We start from the raw sequence: 14,484 nt of genomic DNA, 5'->3' as shown, positions 1-14,484 counted from the left end.
TCTGTTATCAGAGTCATGTTAAGCTCTCTCTCCAAATCTTGTTTACTCTTAAGTGAAGGGTAATTGTGCTGTTGTAACAATAAATAATAAATTTTCCCAATAAAACCCTTCACTAAAGGATTAATCTTTAAAATAATATCTAACAAGTCAGAATATTGTATACATGGAAGATTACTTAAGTATTTTTGTAAGAAGTGTCTGACCTGAAGATATTACTGGAAATGTGAATACGAGAGAGAGTATTTAGTTACTAATTTCTCAAAAGACATCAATCAGTCATCTTGGAACAGATCGGTGAAGAAATAAACTCCTTTATTCCTCCAAAGAAGAAAGGTAGGATCACTTAGTGAAGGTTTAAATAAATAATTTCAATAAATTAAACTAAAAAGTTTTAATTTTTTGAGATTAAACAGTTATGAAACTGGAACTATATCCGTAATGACAGTTTAATCACAGGATATAAATTTAAATTAGTAATTTTGCCCTGTTGTACAGGTAGAGAAGCTCCTAATAATGAGGTTAAGTGAAACTTTCACAGCAATCAATTCCAAATCAGCTCAAGCTGGTCATTCATTTCTATCAGCCCAATATAACCAAAAACACGTACAACAGCCCAATAATACATTCTTCAATTAGGCAAAGCAAGATCTCCATCTTTTTTAAAGTTTTGTAAATGGTATTTACCAATTCTTGGTCTTTTATTATTCCAAACAAAAGATGAAATAAAAGTCAACCTGATCAAAAAACTTCGTAGTTAAAAAAAGAGGTATTTTGAAATATATAAGTGTGAGGTGCTACATTTTGGTAGGACTAATCAAAATAGGACATACATGGTAAATGGTGGGGCATTGAGGAATGCAGTAGAACAGCGTGATCTAGGAATAATGGTGCATAGTTCCCTGAAGAGGAAATCCATGAATATCTTTAACTTCATGAAGTGCAATAGCCAAGGGTTCCAGCGCCAAATTAAATAACAAAGGACTTAGCGGACATCCTTGTCTCGTGCCCCGCCAAACAGGAAAAAAAGGAGATTATTAGCAATAACAGTAGCAATAGGTGTAACAGAGAGTTGTCCAGTTGCATACAGAGCCCTGCACTGGGGAAACACTTCGCGGCCGAATGTCCACCTTGTGCGTCTTCAAAGAATCTCGCTCAGCTGAGGGTCAACGAAGCGGGTCCTTCATACTCTCGTCTCTGTTGAGACACCGCTATCAGGAAGATCGTTCTCTAACTCCGGCTCCAACTCTATGAAGGCAAGACGGAGCGAGTTGGCCAGTGAGCGTTTGAAGACCTGGCGGAATTTGCGGCCGACGAAGACGTAGAGAAGGGGGTTGAGGGCGCTGTTGAAGGAAGCCGTGGCGAGGGCCACGTCATGCCAGATCAAGCTGAAATATCTGAAAAAGTATGCGGCCGCGTTGCAAATGTGGTACGGGAACCAGCAGATGATAAAGACGACGACCACGGTCAAGATGACGCGGACAGATTTCCTGGACTTGGTGAACTTGTCCGCGGTTAGTTTCCGGACAATCAGGAAATAGCAGACGGCCATGATCAGGATAGGGATGAGGAAGATAAAGACGGCCCAAGTGACCTTCAACATATCCCAGATGCTATTCCCAAAGTACCGGTGTAGCTTGGAATGTAGGAGGGCGATCACGCAGATGAGCAAGGCGAAGACCCAGGCCGCGCTGCATGCCACATAGGCCCAACACTGGCCGAGATGCCGCCGGAACCAGATGGGCTGAGTGACAGACAGGCAGCGGAAGATGCTGATCACGGTCAACAGGAGGACGCTGGCGGACCCATTGAGGCAGATGGAGAAGAGGAGCAAATTGAAGATGATGTCACCTCTGACCCAGGAGCCTCGGAGGGCGAGGTTGACCATCCAGAAGGGGAGGGTGAGGCAGAAAGCCAGGTCCGCCACGGCGAGGTTCAGGAAACACACAGAGTGGACGTTCCTCTTTATCTTGAAGCCCGTCACCCAGATGACTGCGCTGTTGCCGGGGACGCCCAGCAGGAATGCGATGGTGAAGATGATCATAGACAAGATCATGGACACTTGATCTTCAGGCCTCGACATGTCTGATCTGTTGGGAGAACATATGACGGAGATGATTAGGTTAGGAAAAATGGAAGGGGGGGAGGGAGAGCAGGGTTGGCAGAGGAAAGGAGGAGGAGGGAAGGACATTGACACAATGACATGGAGAAATCAGGGGGCAAATGACTGGTCAGACGATCCTTTCTCCATCGCAGCATCCCCAAAGCCGAGATCCTACCCATATAACAATTACAGCACGGAAACAGGCCATCTCGGCCCTTCTGGTCCGTGCCGAATGCTTACTCTCACCTAGTCCCACTTGCCTGCATTCAGCCCATAACCCTCCATTCCTTTCCTGTCCATATACCTATGCAATTGTACTTTAAATGATAATACCGAACCTGCCTCTACCACTTCTACTGGAAGCTCGTTCCACACAGCTACCACTCTCTGAGTAAAGAAATTCCCCCTCATGTTACCCTTAAACTTTCGCCCCCTAACTCTCAACTTTTGTCCTCTTGTTTGAATCTCCCCTACTCTCAATGGAAAAAGCCTATCCACGTCAACTCTATCTATCCCCCTCATAATTTTAAATGCCTCTATCAAGTCCCCCCTCAACCCTCTATGCTCCAAAGAATAAAGACCTAACTTAGGTGCTGAAACCCAGGTAACACTCTAGTAAATCTTCTCTGTACTCTACTTTGTTGACATCTTTCCTGTAATTTGGTGACCAGAATTGTCCACAATACTCCAAATTCAGCCTTACCAATGCTTTGTACAATTTTAACATTATATCCCAACTCGTATACTCAATGCTGTGATTTATGAAGGCCAGCATACCAAAAGCTTTCTTCACCACCCTATCCACATGAGCTTTCACCTTCAGGGAACTATTATTCCTAGATCACTCTGTTCTTTCTGCATTCTTCAGTGCCCTATCATTTACCATGTATATCCTATTTGGATTATTCCTACCAAAATGTAACACCTCCCACTTATCAGCATTAAACCCCATCTGCCATCATTCAGCCCACTCTTCTAACTGGCCTAAATCTCTCCGCAAGCTTTGAAAACCCACTTCATTATCCACAAACGCCACCTACCTTAGTATCATCTGCATACTTACTAATCCAATTTACTACCCCATCCTCCAGATCATTAATGTATATGACAAACAACATTGGACCCAGTACAGATCCCTGAGGCACACCACTAGTCACCGGCCTCCAACCTGACAAACAGTTATCCACCACTACTCTCTGGCATCTCCCATCCAGCCACTGTTGAATCTATTTTACTACTTCAATATTAATACCTAACAATTAAACTTTCATAACTAACCTTTTGTGCAGAACCTTCTCAAAGGCCTTACTGAAGTCCATATAGACAACATCCACTGCTTTACCCTCGTCGACTTTCCTCATAACCTCTTCAAAAAATTCAATAAGATTTGTCAAACATGACCTTCCACGCACTAATCCATGTTGACTGTTCCTAATTAGACCCTGTCTATCCAGATAATTATATATACCATCTCTAAGAATACTTTAGATTAATTTACCCACCACTGACATCAAACTGACAGGCCTATAGTTGCTAGGTTTACTCTTACAACCCTGTTTAAGCAATGGAACCACTTGAGCAATACGCTAATCCTCCGGCACCATCCCCGTTTCTAATGACATTTGAAATATTTCTGTCAAGAGCCCCTGCTATTTCTACACTAACTTCCCTCAAGGTCCTAGGGAAAATCCTGTCAGGACTTGGAGATTTATCCACTTTTATATTCATTAAAAGCGCCAGTACTTCCTCCTCTTTAATCGTCATAGTTTCCATAACTTCCCTACTTGTTTCCCTTACCTTACACCATTCAATATCATTCTCCTTAGTGAACACTGAAGAAAAGAAACTGTTCAAAATCTGGCCCATCCCTTTCGGCTCCACACATAGCTGACCACTCTGATTCTCTAAGGGACCAATTTTATCCCTCACTATCCTTTTGCTATTAATATAACTGTAGAGACACTTTGGATTTATTTTCACCTTACTTGCCAAAGCAACCTCATATCTTCTTTTAGCTTTTCTAATTTCTTTCTTAAGATTCTTCTTATGTTCTTTATATTCCTCGAACACCTCATTTACTCCATGCTACCTATATCTTTCTTTTTCCTAACCAAGTTTCCAATATCCCTTGAAAACCATGGCTCTCTCAAACTTTTAACCTTTCCTTTTATATTGAAATATATAATTATATTGAAAGGACACCCCACTGTCCTTCCTCACCGTTCCTCCCACAATGCAGTGCTCCCTCATATAGTGTGGCGCTCCATTCTCACTGTTCCTCCCGCAATGAGTGGTCAAATTGTAGAGGGGAAATTGGTCAATTTGCACATGACCCAAGATTGCTAGTACTACAGCCAGTCATGAATTTTCTCAAATACAGCAGCATATAGATCAGACACAGATATGGCTGGAGACATGGGCAGATACAGCTTTATCCAGGCGAGTGTGAGGTTGTAAATTTCAAACTTCAACTATAATGGGAAATCATGGAGTTAAAAGCAGGACCTTAAGAGCCAGGAAATCATGTTGTAATGCATCCGTTACCCTCCGAGTATTGTGAGCATTTCCAACTGTCTCACTATCGGAACATTGTGGAGGATTTGAGAGAGGGAAGATTATCATTGGGACGATGACTCGTCGACAGGGTAAGGGCTTAAAATTAGTCAGACTTTGTTTTCCTCGACGCTGAAGTGAAGTTTATCAACTTACAGGACACAGAGATAAGGCAGACAGCCAGAGACCTTGCTGCTGGTTACAAATGCAAAATACTGGTTGACTCGCTTTTACTGGAGAGGCGAATAGACCAAAAGAAGTGTAACATTCTCATTCGTCCGGTGGATCTACCACCTGTCCTGGCAGTCTGCCCCGTAAAAGCCCCGGCCGAATGAGATTGCCTCAGCTCTGCCCTCGTTCCACATTTCAGCACCAGCCTGTGTTTTTTCTGCAGAAGCAGCATGTAAGGGCAAGAGAAACTTTCCCTCTTCCTTGCAAACTGGCGCTAGTTCGATTCTCCCGTTTTCAGACCACAACCCTTCACGTCGCTCCGTCACCCTCTGCCTTCGATCACCTGGGATTACCAACTCCGAAAGTCTCTGCCAGGGCCCCTTCCTCCAGACACACAACCCTCATTTCAGCTCACCTTCTCTGGCTCGGTCCGTGATCCAGGCCAACCCTCGACAGGTGGACTCAGATCCCAAATCGTTCCGCCTGTGGTGAACTGCAACTGTGCGGCGACGGATTGTCCGAGGCTCGAGGTAGAAGTGCGCTGAAGCTGGCGCCTGGTCCAGGAGAGGTCCGCAGTGGGGACTGGGTGAGTCTGAACCAGCTTCACGGTTCCGGGAGCGAGTCAAACCCCGCGGCTATGAAAGACCAATCCGCTCAGCGAGAGGAAATTCAGTCGATGTGACCAAGAGAGAAGTGGTAACCGCATGTTCACATGTTACTGTGTGTGTGTGTGTGTGTCAGTGTGAGTGTAGTGGAGAATCCAGGCAGCTTCACCGTGGGTCTGACTCCGGGAACGTTTGGTGGAACGGAGCCCCGGGAGCAGGACCCCGTGGCTGGCCCTGGGATGAGGCGGAGTGGAGGGAGTCTCACTCCATGTCTGAGTCTGGAATTCTGAGTGGAACACTGTAGATTGGCCCTCACTGCGTTTTGTTTTCACACCCCGGCAGTGTGTGAAATAGGCGCGTGTCGGAAACGTCCGACCAGAAGCATCTAATTTTGGAAAGAGATAACAGTGAGCTGACTGCGCGGAGAGCAAAGAAACATTTCCATAAGAGCATTTCACTGACCCGCTCAACCTCTTCCTCCTGTCTTCTCCCCGTTACCTTTGACTCCCTGACTACTCAATCTCCGCTTTAATTACATCAAATCGGATTAAACAGAGTATTTGACTCCCACAGTGAGGCCAGGTGGATAACCAGATAGAGTATCTGACGACACGGCAGTAAAGAAGGGTGTTTGAGGGGGAGGGTGTGGGCGGTCTCCTCAGTGAGTACTTTGTGTCAGTATTTCTCGGGGATTGACGTGGATGTCAGTGAGTTCAGTGTGGAGAGCGGGGGCTCTTTCAGATTAACCGAGAGGTGGAATTGTTCCTATTGAAAAGAATAATTTCAGGGTCTTGGGGGACTGAGAGAGTAAATAAGATTGCTGGTGCCTCCGGAAAGATCTTCGTATTCTCCAGCTAAAGGTGAAATTCCCGGAAACTGGTGGCGCCGAATATTGTCCCGTTCTTCAGAAGGAAAATAAGGATTCTCCTGACTTCTAGATCGGGGAATCTGACAACATTGGTATGGAGGCTATAGCAGAGGATCCTTATTGAGAAGATCTATGAGCTTAACTGTTGTTGCTGTTCCTTCTGGCGCCTTGTGTGCGAGTCGGGCGGCATTTTTGCCGTTTCGGTAGCTCTGGACAGGACTTTATATGAGGCCGAGCTGCTAGCTCGATACTCAACCCAGCACGAATGGTCGAATGATTAGTAAATTGTCCCATCGTTAGATTAGGAATAAATTGAGCGATTGCTGAGTGGCATGGTGTGATAGAACAGAAGGGCCTATTTCGCGCTGTATCGAGATAGATAGATAGATAGATAGATAGATAGATAGATAGATAGATAGATAGATAGATAGATAGATAGATAGATAGATAGATAGATAGATAGATAGATAGATAGATAGATAGATAGATAAACACGTAAAAAAACTTGATGAAAGCAGGTCGGGCAGCATCCGTTGAAATGAGCAGTCAACTTTCGGGCCGAGACCCTTCGTCAGGACTGAAGAAGGAAGGGGCAGGGGCCTTATAAAGAAGGTGGGGGAGGGTGGAAGGTGCCAGGCGAATAACCAATCAGGAAAGATCAAGGTGTGGGGGAGGGGAAGCAGGGAGGGGATAGGCCGGAGAGGTGAAGAAGGAATGTAAGGGGTAAGCACTATGGGTAGTAGAAGAAGGCAGAATCATGAGAGAGGTGATAGGCAGCTGGAAGAGGAGGCAGAGTGAAACTGGGAAGGGGGAAGGGAGAGGGAGGTAATTACTGGAAGTTGGAGAATTTGATGTTCATGCCAAGGGGCTGGAGACTACTCAGACGGTATACAGTTGACAAGGTGTTTAGATAGATAGATAGATAGATAGATAGATAGATAGATAGATAGATAGATAGATAGATAGATAGATAGATAGATATCCGTCACAACCAGGGTCAAGAAGCAAAGCGAGTTTCCACTTCTCTTGCAATGTAATTTTACCAGCACAGCGTGTCCAGAAGTTACTGAACCTAACTCGTACATGTTGCAATGTGTACGGAAACTGAAGCTTCTGCACCTGGGGGAAGATGCGGCCGGCGAAGACGTAGAGAAGGGGTTTGATGGCACATTTGAAGCAGGCCAGTCCAGACGGTGATGTTCTGCACGCCCAATGGGTGGAATGGGTTTAAGGCCCAGACTAGGCCATAAAGAGTTTCCGAAAGCCAGAAGACTTAAAAGCTCAGTTTGTGGAAGTTGGTCCATAACACTCAGAGATAAAATTGAACCACAGCAAAGAACAGCAACCTGCTTCCCTTATTTTTGAGAGGTGGCATAAGTAATAAAGTTCTGAGTTTTAACAAGGGCCCTGTGAGTCAGTTATGGGTCGGTGTAAAGGATGTTTTGTGCAGTGTCAAACCACATGAGTGTGTGATGGGATGTTGTGAAGTTGCCTCTACGTCTGAAATGGCAATCAGTGATGTGTGTCTGTACGTGGGAGTGTGTGATCGGATAGTTTAGAGGAAGATGCATTCCATGTTTAACCCTACACCAGACACCAAGGGGACCATTATGGGGAGGTAAAGAGGGATCTTCACGAACCGCCTGTAATGTGCGAAAGGACGGTGCAGTGGGAGTTCCACAACGAAAGATGATCTCTTGCATTTAATGATCGGCCCCTAACAACGATGTACTGACAGATCCGGCGGCCGAGTCCATTGGTTCCTGGCATTTACAATACAATGAGTGGAGTATATCAGGCGTTGTGTGGATGGCTTCCCTTTATCGGTCATTATCGGTTCTTTCGAAGTGTGAGGATGTCGCGTTGCGATGTGTAAGCATTTCGTTCGGCTGCATTTGGTGTACTGTGTGAAGGAGCTTCAGTCTGTATATGACCCCGGGAGTGTATACTGCAACGGGGCGGATGTAGCCCGACCTGCCTTTCACACCCGTTTTCAAAATGATATTTATTACAGGATTCATTCTCAACATTCTCACTGAAATTACCACCACATTAAACTCTCCATGCAATATCATAGGACCCGAGGTCCCGTGGAGATCCGCAATCTCTCTCTCCCTCTCTCCCTCTCCCTCTCCCTCTCCCTCTCCCTCTCCCTCTCCCTCTCCCTCTCTCTCTCTCTCTCTCAAATCCAGTCAGACACACAGCAGATTGTAAAATGGAAACCGCGGACTGTCGGAATCCCCTCTGGCTGTGGCACGAGCGATGCCCCTCTCTCCTCCGTTAGTGACAGAGAGGGGAGAGGGTCTGTCTGAGATGTCGAAGGTTGTGGTGGGCTGTAGATTTTGATGCACTCTGTTTCATGGTCGTTGTGGCTTGCTATTGCATTGCACGTGGGAGGTGGGGGATGAGGTTTTTACGGGGGCAAACGTGGGGAAGCTTGAGGCATTTGCTGCTGCGGGTGCTGAGAAGGGTTTGGGTGGCCCTTTGGTGTTCGGACATTTTCACAACAGACAGTAGGGGCAGGAGTAGGCCATTCGGCCCTTCTAGCCAGCACCGCCATTCACTGTGCTCATGGCTGATCATACACAATCAGTACCCCGTTCCTGCGCTCTCCCCATATCCCTTGACCCCGCTTTGTATAAGAGCTCTATCTAACTCTCTCTTGAATGCATCCAGAGACTTGGCCTCCACTGCCTTCTGGGGCAGAGCATTCCACATATCCACCACCCTCTGGGTGAAAAAGTTCTTCCACATCTCTGTTCTAAATGGCCTACCCCTTATTCTTAAACTGTGCCCTCTGGTTCTGGACTCACCCATCAGCGGGAACATGCTTCCTGCCTCCAGCGTGTCCAATCCCTTAATAATCTTATATGTTTCAATCAGATCCCCTCTCATCCTTCTAAATTCCAGTGTATACAAGCCCAGTCGCTCCCATCTTTCAACATATGACAGTCCCGCCATTCCGGGAATTAACCTTGTGAACCTACACTGCACTCCCTCAATAGCAAGAATGTCCTTCCTCAAATTTGGAGACCAAAACTGCACACAGTACTCCAGGTGGGGTCTCACCAGGGCCCTGTACAGCTGCAGAAGGACCTCTTTACTCCTTAACTCAATGCCATTAGCTTTCTTCACTGCCTGCTGCACCTGCATGCTTGCTTTCATTGACTGATGTACAAGAACACCTAGATCTTGTTGTACTTCCCCTTTTCCTAACTTGATTCCATTTAGTTAGTAATCTGCCTTCCTGTTCTTGCCACCAAAATGGATAACCTCACATTTATCCACATTAAACTGCATCTGCCATACATTTGCCCACTCACACAACCTGGCCAAGTCACCCTGCATTCTCATAACATTCTCCTGACATTTCACACTGCCACCCAGCTTTGTGTCATCAACAAATTTGCTAATGTTACTTTTAATCCCTTCATCTAAATCATTAATGCATATTGTAAACAGCTGCGGTCCCAGCACCGAACCTTGCGGTACCCCATTGGTCACAGCCTGCCATTCCGAAAGGGACCCGTTAATCACTACTCTTTGTTTCCCGTCAGCCAGCCAATTTTCAATCAATGTCAGTACTCTGCCCCCAATACCATGTGCCCTAATTTTGCCCACTAATCTCCTATGTGGGACTTTATCAAAAACTTTCTGGAAGTCCAGGTACACTACATCCACTGGCTCTCCCTTGTCTATTTTCATAGTTACATCCTCAAAAAACTCCAGAAGATTAGTCAAGCATGATTTTCCCTTCATAAATCCATGCTGACTCGAACTGATCCTTCTACTGCTATCCAAATGTGTTGTAATTTCCTCTTTTATAATTGACTCCAGTATCTTTTCCACCACTGACGTCAGGATAACTGGTCTATAATTCCCTGTTTTCTCTCTCCCTCCTTTCTTGAAAAGTGTGACAACATTTTGTGGGAAAGTGGGAGATTGTTTGTGTCTTCCCTAGTGAAGACAGATCCAAAGTACCTGTTCAACTCGTCTGCCGTTTCCTTGTTCCTCATAATAAATTCACCCGTTTCTGTCTTCAATGGCCCAATTTTGGTCTTAACTATTTTTTTGCTATTCACATACCTAAAGAAGCTTTTACTATGGAGGGTATGGAATTTGATCAGAGGGTGAGCAATAGGAGAAAAGGAAGGAGGAGAGTCAAAGTCAAGTTATCAGAGAGCGGGATGGAGGAAGGGGACAGATCGTTCAGTGGAAGGAGAAATCGGAATTCTTTCAATCAGGTTGGAGGGTGCCCAGACGGATTATAAACTGTTGTTTCACAGTGAGGGTGGCCTCATCTTTATTAAATTATGAAAGGCAGGGAAATGGCAGACCATCAGAGACTATTCCTCTGAATGAAAAAGCCAAACACCAGAGGGCATAGATTTGCGGAGAGATGGGAAATTCAGCAGGCAGGCTTCTACTCACAACATGGCACCAGCTTGGAGCAGGAGGGTAGGGGAGGTGGGGGCAGCAGATACGGTTGGTGCTTCAGTACGTGAGTACAGAGACAGGTGAACGTGCTGGGTGGATCATGTGCAGACAGGCGGTATTAATTTAAATTGTTATCATAGACACGGTAGGCCAAACGGCCTGTTACTGAGCTGTGCTTCCTTACAAAGCAGGGACACTTCCACATTGAGAAGCCTCCACAGCGGAACACCTTTGCCAATAAACGTGCACTTTCTTTGTCAGGATGTCGTTGCGCCGACGTTCGGTGTGTCAGGTGGATCGTTCTCCAAATATGACCCTCCCAGACGGCAGAGGGGAAGAAGCTGTTCCTGAATCGCTGAGTGTGGGCCTTCAGGCTCCTGCACCTCCTACCTGATGGTGTCAATGAGAAAAGGACATCCCCTGCGTGCTGGGCGTTCATAATATTGAACACTGCCTTTCTTAGACACCACTCCCTGAAGATGAGCTGGATAATTTGCAGGCTGGACCCCAAGATGGAACCGAACAAATTTCGGTTCTTTCGGTCCTGTGCAGTAGGCTCCCCTCCCCCCCCCCCCAACCCCCGCTACGTACCAGACAGCGGTGCGGCCTGTCGGAATGATCTCCAGGGGACATCTATGGATGGTCTCCAGTGTTTTTGTTGACATGCCATATCTCTTCAAACTCCAAACGAGGAAAAGTCGCTGCCTTGCCTTCGATATGTTGCCAACAGACCAGGTCCCCAGAGATCTTGACACCCAGGAACTTGAAGTTGCTCCCTCTCTGCACTTCTGATCACTCTGTGAGAATTGGTATGTGTTCCTTTGTCTGACTCTTCCTGAACTCCACAATCAACTCTTCCGTCTTGCTGACGTTCAGTGCTAGGTTGTTGCTGTGACACCTCTCCTCTAGTTGACGTACCTCGCTTCTGTACGCCCTCTCGTCTCCATCGGAGATTCTTCCAACAATGGCTGCATCTTCATCAAATTTATAGATAGTGTTTGAGCTATGCCTCGCCACACAGTCATAGAAACTCGGAAACATATAAACCCTACAACACAGTTCAGGCCCTTTGATCCACAAAGCTGGGCCAAACATGTCCTGACTATTGTTCTGAGCTCCATGTACATGTCCAGGAGACTCTTAAAAGACCCTCTCGTATCCTCCTCCACCATCGTCACCGGCAGCCCATTCCACACACTCACCACTCACTGTGTAAAATACTTACCCTGACATCTCCTCTGTACCTCCTTCCAGTCGCTTTAACCTGAGCCCTCTCCTGTTGGCCATTTCAGCCCTGGGAAAAAGCCTCTGACTATCCACACGACCAATTCCTTTCATCATCTTATACACTTCTCTCAGGTCACCTCTCATCTTCGTCGCTCCAAGGAGAAAAGGCCGAGTCCACTCAAACTGTTTTCATAAGGCATGCTCCCCAATCCAGGCAACATCCGTGTAAATCTCCTCCGCACCCTGTCCATCTTTTCCACATCCTTCCCATAGTGAGGCGACCAGAACTCAGCGCACCAGAACTGAGACTCCAAGTGGGGTCTGACCAGGTCCGATACAGCTGCAACATTATCTCTCGGCTCTTGAACTCAATCCCACGGTTGATGAAGGCCAATACACCGTACGCCTTCTTAACCACAGAGTCAACCTGCGCAGCAGCTTCGAGTGCCCTATGGACTCGGACCCCAAGATCTCTCTGATCCTCCACACTGCCAAGAGTCTTACCATTAATACTATGCTTTGTCATCATATTTGACCTACCAAAATAAACCACTTCACACTTATCTGGGTTGAACTCCATCTGCCACTTCTCAGCCCAGTTTTTCAGTCTATCAATGTCCCGCTGTAACCTCTGACAGCCCTCCATACTATGTACAACAGCCCTAATCTTTGTGTCATCAGAACATATACTAGCCATCCCTCCACTTCCTCATCCAGGTCATTTATAAAAATCACGAAGAGTGTGGGTCCCAGAACAGATCCCTGAGGCACACCACTGGTCACCGACCTCCATGCAGAATATGATCTGTCTGTAAACACTCTTTGCCTTCTGTGGGCAAGCCAGTTCTGGATCCACAAAGCAAAGTCCCCTTGGATCCCATGCCTCCTTACTTTCTCAATAAGCCTTCCATAGGGTACCTTGTCAAATGCCTTGCTGAAATCCATATATACTACATCTACTGCTCTTCCTTCATCAATGTGTTTAGTCACATCCTCAAAAAATTCTATTGGGATTGTAAGGCACAATCTGCCTTTCACAAAATATTGCCGACTATTCCTAGTCATATTATCCGTACCCAAATGCACATAAATCCTGCCTCTCAGGATATTTTCCATTAACTTTCCAACCACTGAAGTAAGGCTCACTGGTCTATAATTTCCTGAGCTATCTCTACTCCCTTTCTTCAACAACATCCGCAACTTTCCAATCCTCCGGATCCTCTCCCGTCCCCATGATGATGCAAAGATCATTGACAGAGGCTCAGCAATCTCCTCCCTCGCCTCCCGCAGTAGCCTGGGGTAAATCTCGTCCGGTCCCGGTGACTTACCCAACTTGACGCTTTCCAAAAGCTCCAGCACATTCTCTCTCTTAATATCTACATGCTCAGTCCACTGTAAGTCATCCCGACAATCACCAAGATCCTTCTCCTTAGTGAATACTGAAGCAAAGTACTCATTAAGTACTCTGCTCTCTCCTGCGGTTACAAACACACTTTTCCACTGTCACAGTTGATTGGTCCTGTTCTGTCATGTCTTATCCTTTTACTCTTCAAATCCCTGTATAATGCCCTGGAGTTGCCCTTACTCCTCTCCTCCAAGGCCGTGTGATAAGGGATATCCAAGGGATAAGGTCACTTATCCCTTCTGGTCCTCCCAATTTCTTTCTTAAGCTTTGTCCTGCCAGCCTTATAATCCTCTAGATCTCTATCATTACCTTGCTTTTTGCACCTTTCGTAAGCTCTTCTTTTCTTCTTGACTAGGTTTACAACAGACTTCGTACACCACGGTTCCCGTACCCTACCCTGCTTTCCTATCTCATTAGAACGTACCTGTGCAGAATGCCCCGCAAATATCCCCTGAACATTTGCCGCATTTCTTCTGTACATTTCCCTCAGAACGTTTGTTCCCAATTTATGCTTCCAAGTTCCTGCCTGATAGCCTCATATTTCCCCTTACTCCAATTAAAAGCTTTCCTAACTTGTCTGTTTCTATCCCGCTCCAATGCTATGGCGCAGGAGATAGGACTGTGATCACCATCTCCAAAATGCACTCGCACTGAGAGATCTGACACCTGACCAGGGTCATCTCCCAATACCAGATCGAGTACAGCCTCATGAGTATAGAGAGAGTAGAGCAGTGGGGTAAACACATAACCCTGAGGTGCATCAGTGTTGATCGTCAGCGAGGAGGAGATATTGACACCAATCCGCACAGGTTGTGGTTTTCCAGTTATGAGGTGGAGGATCCAACTGCAAAAGAAGGTACAGAGGCCCAGCTTCTGCATCTTCTCAATCAGAGCAGGGCCTCATGCGGTGGCCGCTGAACGTGGGTTATCAATCACCTACAGCGGCCCAGCTTCAAAGCGGTTTAATATGAAAGTAGGTATCTAGTACACGTGTTACGTACCCCGGAACGGGGTAATATTTAATATGAAAGTACGTATCTAGTACACGTGTTACGTACCCCAGAAAGGGGTAATAGTTTAATTTGAAAGTACGTATGCAGTACACGTGTTACGTACC

The 14,484-nt window shown here is 46.2% G+C and overlaps 1 protein-coding gene across 1 annotated transcript; it reads right to left on the bottom strand.

Moving 5' to 3' along the window:
- Positions 1–1,180: 1,180 nt before the first annotated feature.
- On the bottom strand, positions 1,181–2,080 carry LOC132386509 (C3a anaphylatoxin chemotactic receptor-like). The gene has a single exon (XM_059958795.1). The coding sequence runs from the start codon at positions 2,078–2,080 to the stop codon at positions 1,181–1,183; it is 900 nt and encodes a 299-aa protein (XP_059814778.1).
- Between the last annotated feature and the right edge of the window lie 12,404 nt (positions 2,081–14,484).

The sequence above is a fragment of the Hypanus sabinus genome, unplaced genomic scaffold (assembly GCF_030144855.1).
Source record: "Hypanus sabinus isolate sHypSab1 unplaced genomic scaffold, sHypSab1.hap1 scaffold_1183, whole genome shotgun sequence".
Taxonomy (NCBI): domain Eukaryota; kingdom Metazoa; phylum Chordata; class Chondrichthyes; order Myliobatiformes; family Dasyatidae; genus Hypanus; species Hypanus sabinus.
The sequence above is the reverse complement of the archived record's forward strand: the minus strand, read 5'-3'. Positions and strand labels throughout refer to the sequence as shown.

Excerpts from the sequence above, each read along its gene's own strand:
- LOC132386509 (XM_059958795.1), bottom strand. The coding sequence starts at position 2,080 with ATGTCGAGGCCTGAAGATCAAGTGTCCATGATCTTGTCTATGATCATC.